This window comes from Anoplopoma fimbria, chromosome 3 (assembly GCF_027596085.1).
Source record: "Anoplopoma fimbria isolate UVic2021 breed Golden Eagle Sablefish chromosome 3, Afim_UVic_2022, whole genome shotgun sequence".
In the NCBI taxonomy this organism is placed as follows: domain Eukaryota; kingdom Metazoa; phylum Chordata; class Actinopteri; order Perciformes; family Anoplopomatidae; genus Anoplopoma; species Anoplopoma fimbria.
In genome coordinates, this window is record NC_072451.1 from 24524861 (window position 1) to 24542635 (window position 17775).

A 17775-nucleotide genomic window follows, 5' to 3' on the forward strand; every position below is an offset into this window, starting at 1 on the left:
CAACTCTGGATGTACCCAGCTCCAGACCTCCTCTGGAGAAACAGCCATCTTTACACCAACAGCAGCCCCCTACTCAACCCCCCAACCAAACAGCCAACCAGTCTCATCCACCTGGTGTGGCCCCATCAGCACAGCCCCCCTCTGGTCAACCAACAGCCCAACCACCTAAACAGCCCCAGCCACAAACACAGCCTCAGCCACAGCCACAGCCACAGCCACAGCCAGCCCCATCTGCCACTTCCTTCTTCTCAATGGCCAAACCTCTAACTGCTGCAGTCACAGGCTTGGCATCTACCTTCTTGTCTTCTGTTCCCACCGGGCAGCCCGCCCAGTCTCACCCTCCAGCCTCAGCCGTATCTCAACAACACCCGTCTGCTGCAGCCACTGTTGTCCCTCCATCCAACCCAGTCAACGTGGCAAACTCGGCCTCCCAGCCCCCCTCGACTGCCATGGGCCCTTCCTCCCAACAGACCCAATCCTCTGGGCAGCCTCAATCCCATCTCAATGGTCCTGCCACCACACAGTCAGCTGCCCCTGAGGACCAGGCTCTCCAGCTGGAGGAAGAGCCATGGTTAGAGGAGGAAATGATGATGGAAAAAGAGGCCAGGACACCCCCTGCTCAGCCAGAGGAGACGTTCTCCATGGAGGAGAAAGAGGAGCATTTTGAAGAGAGCAGGCCGCCGACACCAGTAGAGGAAGAAGAGATGCTGCCTGAAAGGTAGGGGAGAAGGTTGAAAGGAATCAGATCAAGAAGAGCAACAACACGTTTACCACCAATTATATACTGTACATTTATCAACTAAAGACATTTTTGCTAAAAGTCAGAAACTGTTTCTGTTTTAGTCCTCCTGTCATAGAGGAGCCCAAAGAGCCAGTGGATCCAGCTGTCAGAGCCAAAGAGAACTGGCTAAGGCTCTACAATAAAGTCTTAGATCAGCTTCGGGAGGTAAGATCACTGGTTTGAACCACCACCCTCACTCCAAATTCTACTTCAGTCCTCCACAACATTCCAGTCCGAATCCCAGAGCTGCAGACCTGATTCAGTTCCACCCTGTTACCTAAAAGATATACCCGAGTTCAAGGGACTCTAAAAGTGTCTACAAAGTTCTTGAAATATGAATGTGCGGTGCATTATTTATGTGAAGTACAAACAGTAAGTTCTCGAGTGCTATTTTGATCATGCTTTTTGCCAGACAGCAGAAAGCAGTCTTAACCTCTTTCATATTCTATGACTGCTACCTTTTAGATCCTTAAAATAAAAATACTGATGGCTCGACGGACAGCAAACTTTTTATTTTAAGTTGAGGTGCAGCACCACACCACTCCTTGACAAAACTGCTTGATATAATTTTACACATTCATTTTTGCTTGATCAGTTTTCACTTGCATATTTTATTCACATATTATGTTGCTATTCATTACCTTTGAATTCAGTAGTGCAGATAATTAATCACTTGTTTTGATGTTTATGTTGATGTGTGTCACTTTTGTGTTTTTGTACATTTGGCTTCTTTTTGTTTGTCTATTTATTTCTTTTGTTTGTGCCGAAACCCACTTTGTTTGCTTTCCAGTTTCATGTCATTGCCATAGTGACACTCGCATGCACTTTGCTCGGCCATCATTGGAGCATGCTGACGGGTAGGTACAACCGGATTGGATGCTTGAGAGAAAGAAGGAGATGCGTGCAAAATATGTCTTGTTGACTTTCTCACCCTGTGTAAACGGGCAACTTCACTATGCTCATTCATCTTCACAACAATTTGATCTTTTCTTTTATATCAAGAGCTGTCATCCAGTCTGATTATAAGCCACACTGCATCAGATATATTTCATTTCAAAATGTAGGAGAAGCCCTTTTTTTCAAAGATGCAATACCTGTGTATGTAATCTCCAATGATATGACTAAGGGTGTCATTAACTGAATAACTGGTTCCTATTTAGTTCCTTGGTGTGCTTGCCTATGGATCAAGTCTGGGCAGGTTTATTTCCCAGTTGTACAAAATGTGAGGGGCATCTCAGAGATACTGACCCAGCCCACATTCGACCACTGATGCAAAAATACATACTAAATTTTGCTATTTCATAATCGGATAACTAAACTCTACTGATGCGTCCTTATTTATACAGTGAATGAATGCCAGAAAAAGGCTGCAGGGATGAACTTAAGGTTGCTTGTTTCTTAGTCTGACATTTCTTGTTTCTCTCTCTCAGGCTCGAGGAGAGACCTCCAGCTCGCTGTGGTTTGGTAAAGGAGGGTGAGTGTCTGCTGTCAGTTCCTCAAGTAATATACTTTCTCTTACGTATATTGGTCAAGCTAATGCAATAACTCCATAAAATCAACTGAAATTATCCTCGGATCATTGTGGAAATCTGCCCCCACTGCTTTGGATTGAAAATGCCCTTCTTTAGTTTGGAAATCCTCTGTTCAGGCTCAGTTTATGGCATTTGGCCAGTGAGTATTGAATGCAGTGGGCTGCCCCGACTTAGCTGGCAGGTCATTTGTAGATGAGGCAGACCTCAGAGTGGAACTGAGGCTGCATACTGAATAAGTGCTAAGTTAGCCAAAAAAAAAACCCCAGCAATTGAGTGTCATTCCCACTATTAGAGACGAGTCAGTCTGCATAATTTAACTCTCCAGTAAAGTCCTTGATGTGAGCAGCGTTAGGAACAATGATGGAGGGAATTACTGCCCCATAGTAACAAAACACAATTTCCTAGTAAGACTTTTTGATGATTGTTAACTCTGCTGTAAATATTGATGAACATATTTATATGAATGCATAATGGTTCATTCCTTTCTCATTCAGAGTGGGAGGTGCACTCTACAGTATTGACAGCATGCCTGACCTACGCAAGAGGAAAGCCATTCCTCTTGTCAGAGATCTGGTGAGAAACAAACATTGAGACACATACAAGCAATAATGTTGACCAATATTGTGAGGTGCCCTGGAATCATTCTTGTTACAATTATTATCGGTTTCACTGAGTCTCAGTTTACTCTAAAACAATAATATCTATTCCTGTCTCGAAATGCTTTATAGATATAGTGAGTTTTTCTTACTCTGAAAACTTCACTGCAGTCCCTTTTTTTATAATCCAAAGTGAATATACTCTTAAAGGCTACTCATGTTGATATCCCTTACACAGCTGTGATACGCTTGATATGTTGATGCTTGCATATCTGTGGTGTTAATATAATTACAGTAATTAATCAATATTGTTACACCGTTCTCTGTATCTGACAGGTTTGCCCTAAACTCCAAAGTGTCTCACACATACACACACAATGCATCATAAATATTTGTACAGCTCGTTGTTTAAAATTCCTAATGTATTGTTTCTTTGTCTTTGTCTCCTCTCCTCCTCTGTTCCGTCACTGCCTGGACTCATCAGGCAATGGTTAGTGCTTGTTCATCCCTTACAAATGTATTCATCTCTAGATCAATTGTAAATATGAAATCCAGTGTGTAGTTCACATTCAAGCTGTTTGGTTCTGTTTGCCCTCTTGTCCACAGTCTCTAGTGCAGAGCTCTCGTAAGGCTGGAATCACCTCCGCCATGGCTTCCACCACTCTCGGCAATGAAGAGCTAGTGGGTTTCCTCATCTCACTTCTTCTACGCAATTCTGTTCAGGGATGTTCCAACCTTTAATCACTGCTGGTATCAAACTCGCATTTCTCTCCTCCGTGCCCTTTGCAGAAAAGCCATGTTTATAAAAAGACCCTGCAGGCTCTGATCTACCCCATCTCCTCCACTACTCCACACAACTTTGAGGTGTGGACAGCGACCACCCCCACCTACTGCTACGAATGCGAGGGGCTGCTTTGGGGTATCGCCCGACAAGGCATGCGCTGCTCTGAGTGCGGCGTCAAATGCCACGATAAGTGCCAAGATCTGCTGAATGCCGACTGTCTGCAGAGTAAGGATCGCAGAATGGACTCACACATACATTTTTTAACACATGCGCAAAGAGTCACTTATAAAATAAATATATGCATCTATTTTTACTTTGGCACACACATACCCATCCCTCCACACAAACCCTAAAACTATTTTAGCTCCTTCTCTGAATCCTTCTGCCCGATTGACATCCCATTATTCATGTCCTCTATCCACTCTCACATTCTCCTCCCTCTTCCTTTCCAATTTATCTCTTGAGTAATGCACTGTCATACCCCTTCCTCTCCTCTCTTTTCTACCCATAGCCTTTGCATCCATACTGCTTTGACTAATTCAGCTCCACACAGGCTGACTTATCCAATTCCCATACTGATTTTGGAGTCAATCTATGCAATGCATAATTCATCGCTCTGCTGTCTCCAAAGAGTCTCATAAGATCTTGACAACATCTGTTGGTCTTTTACTCTCTGACTATGTACTTTTTTTTGACCAGATCAGAGGTTAAGTGGATACAATCCGCCATAATAATGGAATGTTTGGGGTTTGAGTCCTGGCCAAGAATTGTCAAAGCTTTTCTAAATTGATTTGTTGCTATCTTGGGTTGCAGGGGAACAGGAGCTAAGCTGCTAGCCTATGCGCCATATTGCCTTGAACATATTTAACACTATTAATTCTTCCTAAATCCCTCTATTCATTAATTTGTCTCATCAGGAGCTGCAGAAAAGAGCTCCAAGCACGGAGCGGAGGACCGAACCCAGAACATCATCATGGTCCTGAAGGACCGCATGAAAATCCGAGAGAGGAACAAACCAGAAATCTTTGAGCTAATCCTGGAAGTGTTCGCCCTTGACAAAACAACACATGGCACGCAAATGAAACAGATCAAGCAGAGCGTGCTTGATGGGACCTCTAAATGGTCAGCGAAGATCAGCATCACCGGTGAGTTATGGGTGTCATATGTTGTACAGATGGTAAATAAGGTGACATACTGTTTCTGATGTTAGATATCATGGCTGTTGTTTTCTTTTGTTATTATTGATATATTAAACAACAATTCTATTACATTATAAATATAAGTCAGACAGTTGTATGTGTAATTGTTTAAATGTTTTACTGTGTCTTCTTCAGTGGTTTGTGCTCAGGGCCTGCAGGCTAAAGACAAAACAGGCTCCAGTGACCCTTATGTAACCGTTCAAGTCGGAAAGACCAAGAAGAGAACTAAGACCATCTATGGGAACCTCAACCCTGTCTGGGAAGAAAACTTTCATTTGTGAGTACAGTGGAATGTTTCAAATGCTGATATGTCATTTTATGTCACTGTATTGGATGGTGTAGTGCTCTAATTTAGGGTTCTATCTCAGAAAATTTGTTTAAGACACACCCTATTTTTCCTTGTTTCCTCCACCACTATGAGGTGTTCCTCTGCATCACAGTGGTTGATTTCTTCCGTTGACAACAATTTTTGTCTCTGCCTTACACAGTGAATGCCACAACTCGTCTGACCGTATCAAGGTTCGCGTGTGGGACGAGGATGACGACATCAAATCACGTGTGAAACAGAGGTTTAAACGTGAGAGTGATGACTTCCTGGGCCAGACCATCATCGAAGTCCGGACTCTGAGTGGGGAGATGGATGTTTGGTACAACCTGGGTGAGTTTCAAGATAAGAGAAAATACGCTGGAGAATTAGAGACGGATGAGAGGAGCAGCACACAGAGATAACAGACCAAGAAACAGATCATTTAATGCTTGTCTCTTGTAGATACAACAGATTGCAGCCAACTAAGAAAGCATGTATATCTTACTTTTTTTGGACAGACAAGAGAACGGATAAGTCTGCTGTGTCAGGAGCCATCCGGATGCACATCAGTGTGGAGATCAAAGGAGAGGAGACGGTTGCTCCTTACCATGTCCAGTACACCTGTCTACATGAGGTCAGTCTAAGTGGACATCTGCTGGAAAACTTCTAAATGTTGTTGGGATTATTTGCAGTTGAAATACAACATTAGATATGCAAGAGCAACTCTGTGAGGTAATTAGTTCAAGTTTCATATTAACACAACCAAACCTTTATACCCTGGGAAATTTGCCTTATTTTTTTATTAAATCGCCAACATCAGGTCTGTCGTAAAAGTTAAACAGTTTCATTGTTTGGAATTATACAGACATTTTCTCCACAGTTATTCATATGAGACTCTCATGAGGTCCAATAGACTATTTCACAGTTTCATATATCATCCTGTTACACTGCAGGATTGTAAGAAGGGGATGAGTGACAATCCTGAAATTAGTGAAGAACTGTGAACTGCTTTGGCAAACAGCTGTGTTAAATTGATGAACTTAAAACTCAAAATCAGGTAGTTTGACTTTGTGCTGTATTAGAGAAAAAAGAAGTAGATGTTTGTTCTGTTGTTTTAAATTTCTTAACCATTCAAAATTCATCAGCTTCTCAGACTGTTTACCTGAACCAAATGTATCTTCCCCCTTTCTCGTGTCCTTACACCAGCTGGATGTGCATTTCAGATTAGATAAACAGATCATTCAAACGTCTTCCACAAGAATAAATTGCTTTGTGTTACTTCAAGGTCACTCAGTTGATTTTATTCAGGCTTCTGGCTGTCCAAGCATTAACACTTACCGTAGATCTAAGGCCTCGTAAATAGATCTGTATGACCTTGCCTATTATCTTTCTGGTTAGATGTATTTTGAGATGCAATCTTTTTTGTTCTTTTCAGCATCTGTTTCAGTACACCACTGAGGAGCAGAATGGCGGCGTGGTAAAGATCCCTGATGCCAAAGGAGATGATGCCTGGAAGGTGTATTTTGAGGAAACTGCTCAAGAGATAGTGGATGAGTTCGCCATGAGATATGGAGTAGAGTCTATCTACCAGGCCATGACGTCAGTCCCTCTACCTTTACTCTGAATGCTTACCTTTGAAAGTTAAATAAGAAAGATCATATCCTGAGTTAGAAGCATTGGTTTTATTTCAATTGTTTAAAACAGGGAGATAATGATTAGATATTGTTTGTTTTTTCAATACATGGGTAACAGGAGTAAGTAAATGCAATAAATGTTCTTTTTGCCACTTCCACCCCACAGCCACTTTGCCTGCTTGTCATCTAAGTACATGTGCCCAGGAGTGCCGGCTGTGATGAGCACCCTGCTTGCCAACATCAACGCTTACTACGCCCACACCACCCAGTCCTCCAACAATGTTTCTGCCTCGGACAGATTTGCTGCATCAAACTTTGGCGTGAGTCTCTTCTTCATATATGTGACCTCTACAAGAGGCCCCATAAACTAAAAAATGCTTTACATCAGAACATTGCTTTTAAAAACTCCTAAGAAATGACTAGCTGTTGGTCCCTTGGGCTGTAGCTGAAAGTCAGTTTAATGCGGCCCCGCCTACTTCTCCAAATGTCCAATCAGCTGAGCCTTGTCAGTTCCAGCCTAGGGGTTGTGTAGTTAAATGGTAACAAATAATCTTTCAGCTGTGGTGTTTTTCTGAGTGGTTTATTCTGTTTTGTTTCTTTTCCTGTTTAGAAGGAGAGGTTTGTCAAACTGTTGGATCAGCTGCACAACTCGCTGAGGATCGACCTGTCCATGTACCGGGTACTGACTGCTTCTCTGTCATCACAAATGCGACACACTTTACATCTAAGTTACTTACTGCTGCAATCCACCTCCAGTTGTGCTATTTCTGTGGGTCTATGTATAGGAATGTCTATTCTGTGTTTGGGATGAAATGAAAATGATGTTGTTTTAATCTGGTCACTGTTTTGTATGATGTTTATTTCCTTTATAATACTACTTGAAGAAGAAAAAAACGACTCTAGCTGTCTCTAAGTTTGTTTGTTTTTTGCGAATGTGCTTTCAGAATAATTTCCCTGCCAGCAGTCCTGAAAGACTACAAGACCTCAAGTCTACAGTTGATCTCTTGACAAGCATCACATTCTTTAGGATGAAGGTAAGGATGACTTAAAGTTGCACCTTTTTTTTTTCCTTTTTACAGTACAGTAACATTGAACAAATTTCAAGTACTTTCTGGAAAGTAGCCTAAGGCATGAACTGAAAATATGCATAACATTACCCTATCCTAACATAAGCTATTATCATATAACTCTTTGTGAGTGTGTGAGTGTTCATCTAGGAGTTAATGTATTTCGGTGGGATTTGTGCAACTCAGTGAGTTTATGGTTAAAGTCCTACAAAGATTACATCTTGGTGAGGCTGTGTGTCTGACAGCTCTTTGAGGTGAATTGGATTTAACCATAGTTTGCGTAACATTTGTGTTCAGGTTCAGGAGTTGCAGAGTCCCCCCAGGGCGAGCCAGGTGGTGAAGGACTGCGTGAAAGCCTGTCTCAACTCCACCTACGAGTACATTTTCAACAACTGCCACGACCTCTACAACAGGGAATATCAGACAGACCCTGTACGTCTGTGTGTGTGTGTTTGTGTTTGGTTTGTGTTTGTGAAACAAAAGTAGTGTATATGTGTGTTTGTGAATGATGCCATTGCATTATACTGCCGTATATGCCGATACTGTGCTCTCACTGCAAAGAAATTCTTGATACATTTAACTTTAACGATATAAATCCATAACCTCTTTCTGTCTGCAGTCAAAGGCAGTCCCTCCAGATGAGCAGGGCCCCAGCACCAAGAACCTGGACTTCTGGTCCAAACTTATCACCCTCATCGTCTCCATCATAGAGGAGGACAAAAACTCCTACACTCACTGCCTTAATCAGTGAGTCTCTGTTCATACAATCGGCCTAACTCTTCATATCATGCATGCAGAGGCACTGTTGGAACTTTCAAGGCCAGTCAAGGAAAAACTAAGAATTATGATTAGCTTTATGGGATTTGTTTAAAAAAAAGGCAAAGCAATAGATTATAAGGAGAGGAGTGTTGGGCTGTTTTTTTAACAATGTTTTGCCTGTTTCTCTTATATATGCTTTGTTTGTTTTGAAGCAACTTTCAGTTCTGAAATCAAAACTGTTCTTAATCAAAAAACGTACTTAAATGATCTAAGAATATAAACCTGTAAAAACACAAAAAAATCAAATTGTTCAACAATGACAACAATATCTTTCTGTATTAATATTCTGTGTATGTTTACACTTGCAATGTACACTGACCCTAAGCCTGTTTGTATACAGACAAGTCATTCCTGTACAACAGCCGCTTTGGTTGGTGGGGGTAGCTTGATTTGGATCAAATGCTACTTTTCTAATCCATTCATTTATTATTTATGATTATGAATTTAAAGGAACTTATTGGCTTTGTTTTAGGTTACAAAGATGATAACTGTGTCTTGTTAATATAGAAAAACTATACAGAAGAAACACTGATGGAGTTACATAAAAATGAGGCTGGGTTAAATAATAGATTACCATTACTGGATTAAAGACTGAGTACTGCCTCTTATAGGTTTCCGCAGGAACTGAACGTGGGCAAGATCAGCGCCGAAGTCATGTGGAACATGTTTGCACAAGATATGAGATACGCCATGGAGGGTAGGTGTTTGTATGTTGTTGGGATATAAATAAGAGGAGTCATTAGTTTCTGGATGAGTGTGTTTTTTTATGTGTAAACTACTGTATATAAGGAAAAAGAGTGATGAAATGGAACTTTCCTCATTCTTTGTTTCTCTTTGATATTCAGAGCATGAGAAGAACCGCCTGTGTAAAAGCGCAGATTATATGAACTTGCACTTCAAGGTGAAGTGGCTCTACAATGAGTACTGCAAGGAGCTGCCCACTTTCCAGAAGCACGTACCTGAATATCCAGCGTAAGTATCATACAAACAGCATCCACACTTTTTCTCCTACAGCTGCCTCTTTGGCACAAAGACTCATGTTGTCTCTGCTCGTTCCTTTTCCTGCAGCTGGTTTGAACCATTTGTCGTCATGTGGTTGGACGAGAATGAAGAAGTGTCCAGAGATTTCCTGCATGGAGCCTTGGAGAGGGACAAAAAAGACGGGGTAACTGCTTTCATCTACATCCTTTATAGTAAAATGCAACACTCTGTTGCTAGCATTTCTGCAACTCCTAGTTTTCAAATGTTCCATTTTAAATGCCTGGTTTAAGTTGTTTCCTGCCCTCATTTTTATTTATAGGACTACTTTTGATATTCTGGGAAGAACATTTATTTCCTTATTGTCCAAGAGTTAGATGAGAAGAATGATACCACTCAAAAAATGAAAATACAATCAGCAGCTGGCTAATTTAGCTTAGCATAAAGGAAGGGGGAAACAGCCAGCCTTGCTCTGAACAGAAGTAACAAAATCTACCTACCAGCACCTCTAAAGCTCACTAATCAACCTGTTATTCCTTGTTTGTTGCATACATACAAAAAAAGTGTGAAAACAACACTGGTTTTACTGGTTTTACTGGTGGTGACTGACTATTTCTTGGTAGGGTGCAGTGACTTCCAATAGACTGTTTTCAGTCTTCGTGCTAAGAGAAGCTGGCTGCAGGTGGAAGCTTCCTATTTACTGCACAGACATGACAGTGGTATCATTTCATCCAATTACAGATCAAAAGGAAACAAGAATATTCTCATAATGTCTAACCGTTCCTTTAATAAACAATGTGAGCTTTCCAAAGCAAAATGTGCAGGAAAAATGTGGAGAAAAGAGTTTTGGGAGAAACAGGCAGTCATGGCAGACTAAAGTTTGACTAAAATTCAACAATCCAATTCTGCTGAGATGGTAATAAAATACCATATGAAAGCTTAAATCTGACCTCCTACCTGCAGCATTTCCCTCTTATAAAATGTATTCATGCGTTTCTCATGCAAATTCAGGCAGCTCCCTCCATTTGTCCTGACTCATCACATTCAAGGGGCTGAGAAGAGCAGGTTGAAGGCCTCAAGGCAATCAATAATGACTCAATACCAAAAGCAAATGAAAAAAAACTTCAAGGCAGAGAAGTGCAGATGCACACACACATACCATACTCAGTCTCACTCGCACCTACATATCCACACAGCAAGAAGGTCGATTCAAAGCAGCTGAAGATTCTCCCAGCTCATATGTCAGGACTCCTTTGGGTCCAATTACTGTCGCCAGAGGCAGCTTCTGCATCCCTGTGTCAGCGAAAACAGCAGCCCCCAGGCCCAGTCACATGCCATAACACTATTCACTAATGGCCGAGCTGTTAATGAGGGTACTGCTACTCGTCATAACCCTCTAATAACCCCCATCTATCTCATCCAAAGGTTTTCAGAGGACCCACCTCATAAATCTTTTGATCACAGTCACGTGCAGTAAAAAAAGGGGTCAGTTTCTTTGTCAAAGATGTGTAACAGCACCGTGAACTTCTCCCACGGGTGGCCCTCGGAGGAATCCAACTCCTCACTTAGTTGTAATGGGATTACTGTGCTTGGCATCACATGTTCACACTTTTCCCCCTTTTTCTTCTCGTTCTGCAGTTCCAGGTTACATCAGAGCATGCATTGTTCTCCTGCTCAGTGGTAGACGTGTTCTCTCAGCTCAATCAGAGTTTTGAAATCATCCGCAAACTGGAGTGTCCCGACCCCCAGATCGTTGGCAACTACATGAAGAGATTTGCCAAGGTGACCTGCACCTGCTAATGCTCTCACAGACTGTCTTTACCTGAGGAGTCACTCTTAACCCAATGTATTTCTCACCGCAAGTGTGACCTTAATTCATTTTTTTATTTTTAATTTTAGACCATTGGCAATGTCCTGCTGTCTTACGCTGACATCATTGAAAAGGACTTTCCAAATCATGTCAAGAAGGAGAAAGTGGTAGGTGTTAACAATGTTTTAAAGTAGAGGACATCCAATGATTTTAAAAGTTTGGAATTACAAGGTAGCAGATGGAAATATCTGTCAGCGGATTAAACTGCAGTGACTGAAATAATGGTTTAGTTTGAGCTCCATCAAGAGCATTGGTGTATGTGGTCATGTTGATTAATTCTAGCAGAATAAACGGCTCTTCATTGTTATGGCCGTGCTCATGTTGCACTGTTTCAAAGTGAATTAGGGCTGTGTGATTTGCTGAATGTGGTGTAGGCTCGGGGAAAAGTGGGCTGCTCTCCCAGAGAGACAAGGAGCCCCTGGAGAAGCAGTAATTACTGAAAACTCCTGCTCTCCTGACCTGCATCACCAAGAGTTCTTTTGCCAGAGAAGCAATAAAAAAGTTAGAAGGACTAACCTCGATTGATTACAATGAAACACGGGGAGCAGACAGAGGAAAGGGAGTGAGAAGTGTGTAACGATTTTTCTTTTTCTCCCCTCAGCCATGTATCATCATCAATAACATCCAGCAGCTCAGAGTTCAGTTGGAGAAGATGTTTGAGGCCATGGGAGGCAAAGATGTGAGTTTCCAAACATGCTGTTGTTGTAATTGTGCTATCAAAACATGGTTCTTGTATTCATCCCATGTATCTTCTTCCAGCTCAATCTGGAGGCTAGTGACTTCCTCAAGGAGCTGCAGAACAAACTCAACAGCGTTATGGACGATCTTAGCCGCATCTTTGCTGTCAGGTGGGTGTGTCTGTTTGATTCCTGCGTGGAAGTAAGATGTATTGCAATCAGTTTCTCCTGCTGATTTCAAAGTCTGTTTGCATGTTGTTCTTTTTGTGTGGTGATTCAGTTTCCAGCCACAGATCGAGGACAACGTGAGGCAAATGGGTGACATCCTAGCCCAGGTTAAAGGACAGACCGTCCCCGCCAACGGCAGCGTGGTACAGGAGGCCGACAACGTCCTGCAGCCCATAATGGACTTCCTGGACAGCAAGTAAGTATGACTGGATATTGAACATCAATACTGTTAAATAATTGATTGAATGTATCTCAGAAGTTGTCATTGAATGTTTTAGTGTGATTCTTAGTCTTGGTTAGTCTTTCTTTCATCGAGATCCTAATTTTACCATTTTTAAGGGACACTTCTTGAATGGCCTCCTTTACTAAGACAACATTGAATATTTTGTTCGAGGAATACTTTTTTTTTTAAGAAGATATTGACTTTCCTTAAGATAAGCAACTGAAAAAAAGTCTTGTTTAGAAAGTGAAACTCAAGTATTGTTCTGACACTGGTATCAAAAAACTTCAAATGATACCAAGTCTAACAAATTGGTTATATATTGTAAAAACCTTTATGAACGTTAACAAGGCATCATGTCGGTCAGTTGAAACATTGTGTGTTTTTGTGTTTCAGCCTGTCGTTGTTTGCTAAGATCTGTGAGAAGACTGTCCTTAAGAGAGTGCTGAAGGAGCTGTGGAAACTAGTGATGAATACAATGGAAAAAACAATTGTGCTTCCAACGCTCACTGACCAGACGGTATGTGATAAAAAAGACATTCACTCCTGTTTTCTTCATCTTTTTTTTCTTCTCTGCTTTTGAATTTCAGTGCCTTTTATTGCTTTGCTTCATTGCTATTGTACATTAACCCATCTATCCTGCCATTACCCCATTCTCTCTCCCTTCCTTCCTTTCTTAGGTTATTGTAAGTATGTGTGTGTGTGTGTGTGTGTGTGTGTGTGTGTGTGTGTGTGTGTGTGTGTGTGTGCGTGTGCGTGCGCATGCGTGAACGTGTGTGTTTTTGCAGAATCTGTCTGCATGAAGAACCACTTTTTACCGGGAGCCTTAACACCACCATCAATAGCTTTTGTTTTTTTGTTTTACAATTCTTTCTCCCTCTCTGTGGATATCAGTGCATCAAACCTGATTTAGATGGCAGCACGTTGCTGCCTATGAGTCCCTGAAAATACTGACTGAACGTACACCAAAGCACTAAAACCTTCTTTCTCTCCCAAGATACAGCTTGTTTATTCTGAATGTTTATTTAAAATCTATATAGATTAGCATAGAATTTGATGTTTTGCTCTTTTCCCCTCACTCTACAAACTCATTTCTTATATATGCTGCTGTCCGTCCTCACTAAACCTCCTGAACTCACAACTCACTCAACTGCACATCTCTCAAACACCACCCCTTTGATTCGCTCTTTTCTCTACTCACTTCGTCTCGCTTTCCATGACAGGGCACTCAGATGATCTTCAACGCTGCTAAGGAGTTGGGCCAGCTCTCCAAGCTCAAGGTGATGAAGATAAAAAGCGGCAAACCAAACGAATTAACGAAAAATACATACCACATTTGAGAGGTATCCGTTATTATAGACTGACTCCTTTGTTTGATCTGTCCTGCAGGAGCACATGGGCCGAGAGGAGGCCAAAGCTCTGAGTCCTAAACAGTGTGCAGTAATAGAGCTGGCACTGGACACTATTAAGGTATCGTATGCTGTGTCACACAAACAGAACAGCTGGCAGGGAAATTGGTGCTCTTGTTTCTTACTTATACAATATTTAATTTGGTCTCTGGTTGCTTAACATGAAGAAATACCAAAAGAACAGAGAGTTTGTGTATGTGGCTCTATGGGTCCAAATTAGGAAAATGGGATGCTCTTCAACCTTACAGTTTAATATAATATATAATCAAATATAAATCAATGAATTATGGACAATTTCTAAACACAACATGTTACTTTGAACATCATAAACATCATGTTTGTGTACATTAGTGTAGGGAAAAATAGTTGTAAAACAGTTTTGTCACAGTTGTATATTGCCCACTAGGAGCTCTCTGTGTCCCTCCCTCTGTCTGTCTTTCTATATGTTCACTTGACGTCTACCCATTCACAATACGTGTGTCACGTCATATCTGTTACGCAGCAATACTTCCATGCCGGTGGTGTGGGCCTGAAGAAGACGTTCTTGGAAAAGAGTCCAGACCTGCAGTCTCTGCGCTACGCCTTGTCTCTGTACACCCAGGCCACAGACAAGCTCATCAGGAAGTTTGTCCTCTCACAGAGCGCTCAGGGTACGAACTTCATATGGCAACAAACCCCCATACCAGCAAAAAATGGTTTTAGTTATACACAGTATAACTCTAAATGCCCACAGATGGTTTTATTTGAGAAGAAAACATGAGTGTTAAATACTTTAAAATACTTTTAAATGTTTTGCTTATGGACACCATAGTTGTCTAGGTATTTATACAATCAGCCATAACACTTTCCTTTGCGTTTTATTTTTATTTGTATACATTCACTTCTCCTGTTGTACACAATAACACTTGGTTGCCATCCTCTGATGCTGACTGCTGACTTTCTTCTGTCTCCTCTCAGTCCACGGAGGGAAAGGGGTCAGGTGCACGGCAAACGAAGACACACCGCCAGAGAAAGGTATGAGTCATCAGTGTAATGTAACGTCTGCATGTCCCCCCCAGCAACCTGCAGCAGCATCAGCTCAGACATCTTTGTGATCATACTGTCAGAAACCAAAGATAACACCTCCTGAAAGGCTGTTCTCGTGCATCCTCGCTCTTGGGTCCTCAGAGATCCCTCCTTGCCCCTCGATCCTCGCTCCTCATAGCAGAAATAAGAGACTTGGGATGTACCCCAAGTGGGCTTTAGGGCCAAATATGAAGCAATTCCCTTGCGTTCATGAGAATGGACCGGAAGCCGGACGGGCAACTCAAAAAAACATGCCTCCAGATACAGCTGTTGCCGGCGCGGAGGCATAAAAATGTCATAGTATGCCATCAAAAAGTCAGAAGAAGTCAGAATATATAGCGATAGTATAGTATATCAAATGTAGTATGCCATAAAAATTAAAAAAAACAAAAAAAACAATAGTATGCCATAACAATACCATTAAAAAAATGTCATGAAAATATCGTAGTATAGTATGCCATAAAAAGAAGTGATATTATAGTATGTCATAAAATATTGATAGTATTATATGCCATAAAAAATCTCTTACTATATTATGCCATAAAAATGTCAAAAAACGACATAGTAAAACTACATAGGTACGGACGTGTTTCCGAAAAGACTACCGCAGGTGGGGAGGCGGTCAAATGCATAGGTCACATCCAGACTCAGAGCATTTCACCCTCCTCTGCTTCGGACTATGAACAAACTTTAGAGGTGCATTCTTTCACCTACTGCTCTGCTATTGAGGAGGAGAAGGCTAGATAGTCCAAACATCTGGACAGCTTACCTCCCGATTCTCTTTTTTGCCAGTAGCGCCAAGATCAAAAAGTGGCCAATGCTGTGCTAGTATACACAAGCATGTTGTGACTTTTCTTTCATGGAAATTAAATTGTAAGCTCATAACAAAACAGTGACTATTAAGTAAGTTACATTTTCTCTTAAACTTATAAGAAATAAGATTGTGTGTGTGTGTGTGTGTGTGTGTGTGTGTGTGTGTGTGTGTGTGTGTGTGTGTGTGTGTGTGTGTGTGTGTGTGTGTGTGTGTGTGTGTGTGTGTGTGTGTGTGTGTGTGTGTGTCTATGTATGTGTAGTGATGCATGTTTCTATATCCCAGCTGTGCTACGTTCTGGACTACAAGAAACACTAGTTATGGCCAGCCTGAGACAAATTGGCACAATCTCAACTGAGTAATTACTCATTATGTCTTTACAGCTTCTGGAGTGGATGCAGTTGGCGAGGTGGTCATGTGCGTGGACATTTTACCCCAACCTAATGGAGAGCACAAGATCAGTGTCAAAGGTAAAAAAAAGCTGAGCAGACAGCAACGCTGTCATCATTTTCTTCTCACATTTTACTTCTTTAATTTAACCTACGTCTATCCTCCAGTGGTGGCTGCTAATGACCTGAAATGGAAGGCTCAGGGCTTCAGGCCCTTCGTGGAGGTCTGCATCATCGGCCCGCACCTCAGCGACAAGAAGAGGAAATTTGCCACCAAGTCCAAGAACAACACCTGGTCACCAAAGTTCAGTGAGAGCTTCCAGTTGTGAGTATCACCCATTTCTGCCGGATTTGATTATCTTTGTTTCTGATTTCACCCTAGTTTTACAAAATAAGTTGAGTTAACTTGCAGTGCAACATTATCAGAGTAAGTACCATACAGTAATACAGAGAAGACAATAAGATGAAAACAACATGTATGTTTACTGTTCAAGACTTGAATAGCCTGAGGCAATCGTATTGGAGAGTTTAAAATTCTTGACTATTCAAAAATAGTATGAATCCACCAATAAGGCAAACGGTGAAGTAAATCACGGACATGACATCTTTTTTGTTTCAGCTCCTTGGGCACTGAGGTTGGTCCAGAGAGCTACGAGCTGCAGGTGTGTGTCAAGGACTACTGCTTCGCCAGAGAGGACCGCACTGTGGGCACGGCCGTGGTGCAGGTGAAGGACATAGCCAGCAAGGGCAGCGTCACCTGCTGGATGCCGCTGGGCAGACGTGTCCACATGGACGAGACGGGCCTGACGGTGCTGCGCATCCTCTCTCAGCGCAACAACGACGACGTGGCGAAAGAGTTCGTCAAGCTCAAATCGGACCAGCGCTCGGTTGAAGAGGGCCGTAGTTGAGGGGGACAGAGAGAGCGAGGACACGTGTGTGCACACAAACACCAGAGACTAAGTAGGCTATTCTGCACACCTATAATAGTCACACCTACATAGATAAACAACTGTGTGCAATACACAAGCACACACATGCTCTATTGTACATATATCTGCATACATTATGCAACATTCACATTATCAATGCAAACATAAAGGAATATGTTTATAACTATTCATATTTCATTTTGAATATTTAACTCAAAGCTTTCAGTTTAGGGTTAGACTCACATTAGCAAGCACTTGTCAACCCTTCACTCAATCTTTTCCATAACACATCGCACCTTTTATACGCTGTTCATTTAGATGTGATATAATGCAACGCAGAACAACAACTAAACCACGTGAAAAGTTTGAGGACGACCACTTTGCACTTTTGCTTCTCCGTGTCTTCAGGAGAGCCGTCCGTGCTTAGCTATGCTCTCCGTTTGTCCGTCTGTCTGCTTGCCTGCCCAACTGTGTGTTGTT

General features: G+C 41.8%; 1 protein-coding gene across 1 annotated transcript in view; it reads left to right on the top strand.

Annotated features, from left to right (window-relative positions):
* The window catches only part of LOC129111826 (protein unc-13 homolog A-like), a 30041-nt gene extending 12266 nt beyond the window's left edge, over positions 1–17775 (top strand). The window contains 33 exon segments of the mRNA XM_054623955.1: positions 1–718; positions 844–946; positions 2212–2255; positions 2808–2886; positions 3394–3399; positions 3516–3590; positions 3699–3918; positions 4611–4838; positions 5028–5169; positions 5381–5550; positions 5718–5833; positions 6635–6798; positions 7000–7153; positions 7444–7512; positions 7778–7867; positions 8198–8332; positions 8520–8647; positions 9331–9416; positions 9565–9691; positions 9788–9884; positions 11336–11479; positions 11597–11674; positions 12169–12246; positions 12327–12415; positions 12525–12668; positions 13089–13212; positions 13916–13972; positions 14082–14162; positions 14604–14751; positions 15059–15115; positions 16361–16447; positions 16535–16691; positions 16986–17775. Coding sequence (XP_054479930.1) covers positions 1–718; positions 844–946; positions 2212–2255; positions 2808–2886; positions 3394–3399; positions 3516–3590; positions 3699–3918; positions 4611–4838; positions 5028–5169; positions 5381–5550; positions 5718–5833; positions 6635–6798; positions 7000–7153; positions 7444–7512; positions 7778–7867; positions 8198–8332; positions 8520–8647; positions 9331–9416; positions 9565–9691; positions 9788–9884; positions 11336–11479; positions 11597–11674; positions 12169–12246; positions 12327–12415; positions 12525–12668; positions 13089–13212; positions 13916–13972; positions 14082–14162; positions 14604–14751; positions 15059–15115; positions 16361–16447; positions 16535–16691; positions 16986–17274 — 4484 coding nt within the window. The 3' untranslated portion in view covers positions 17275–17775.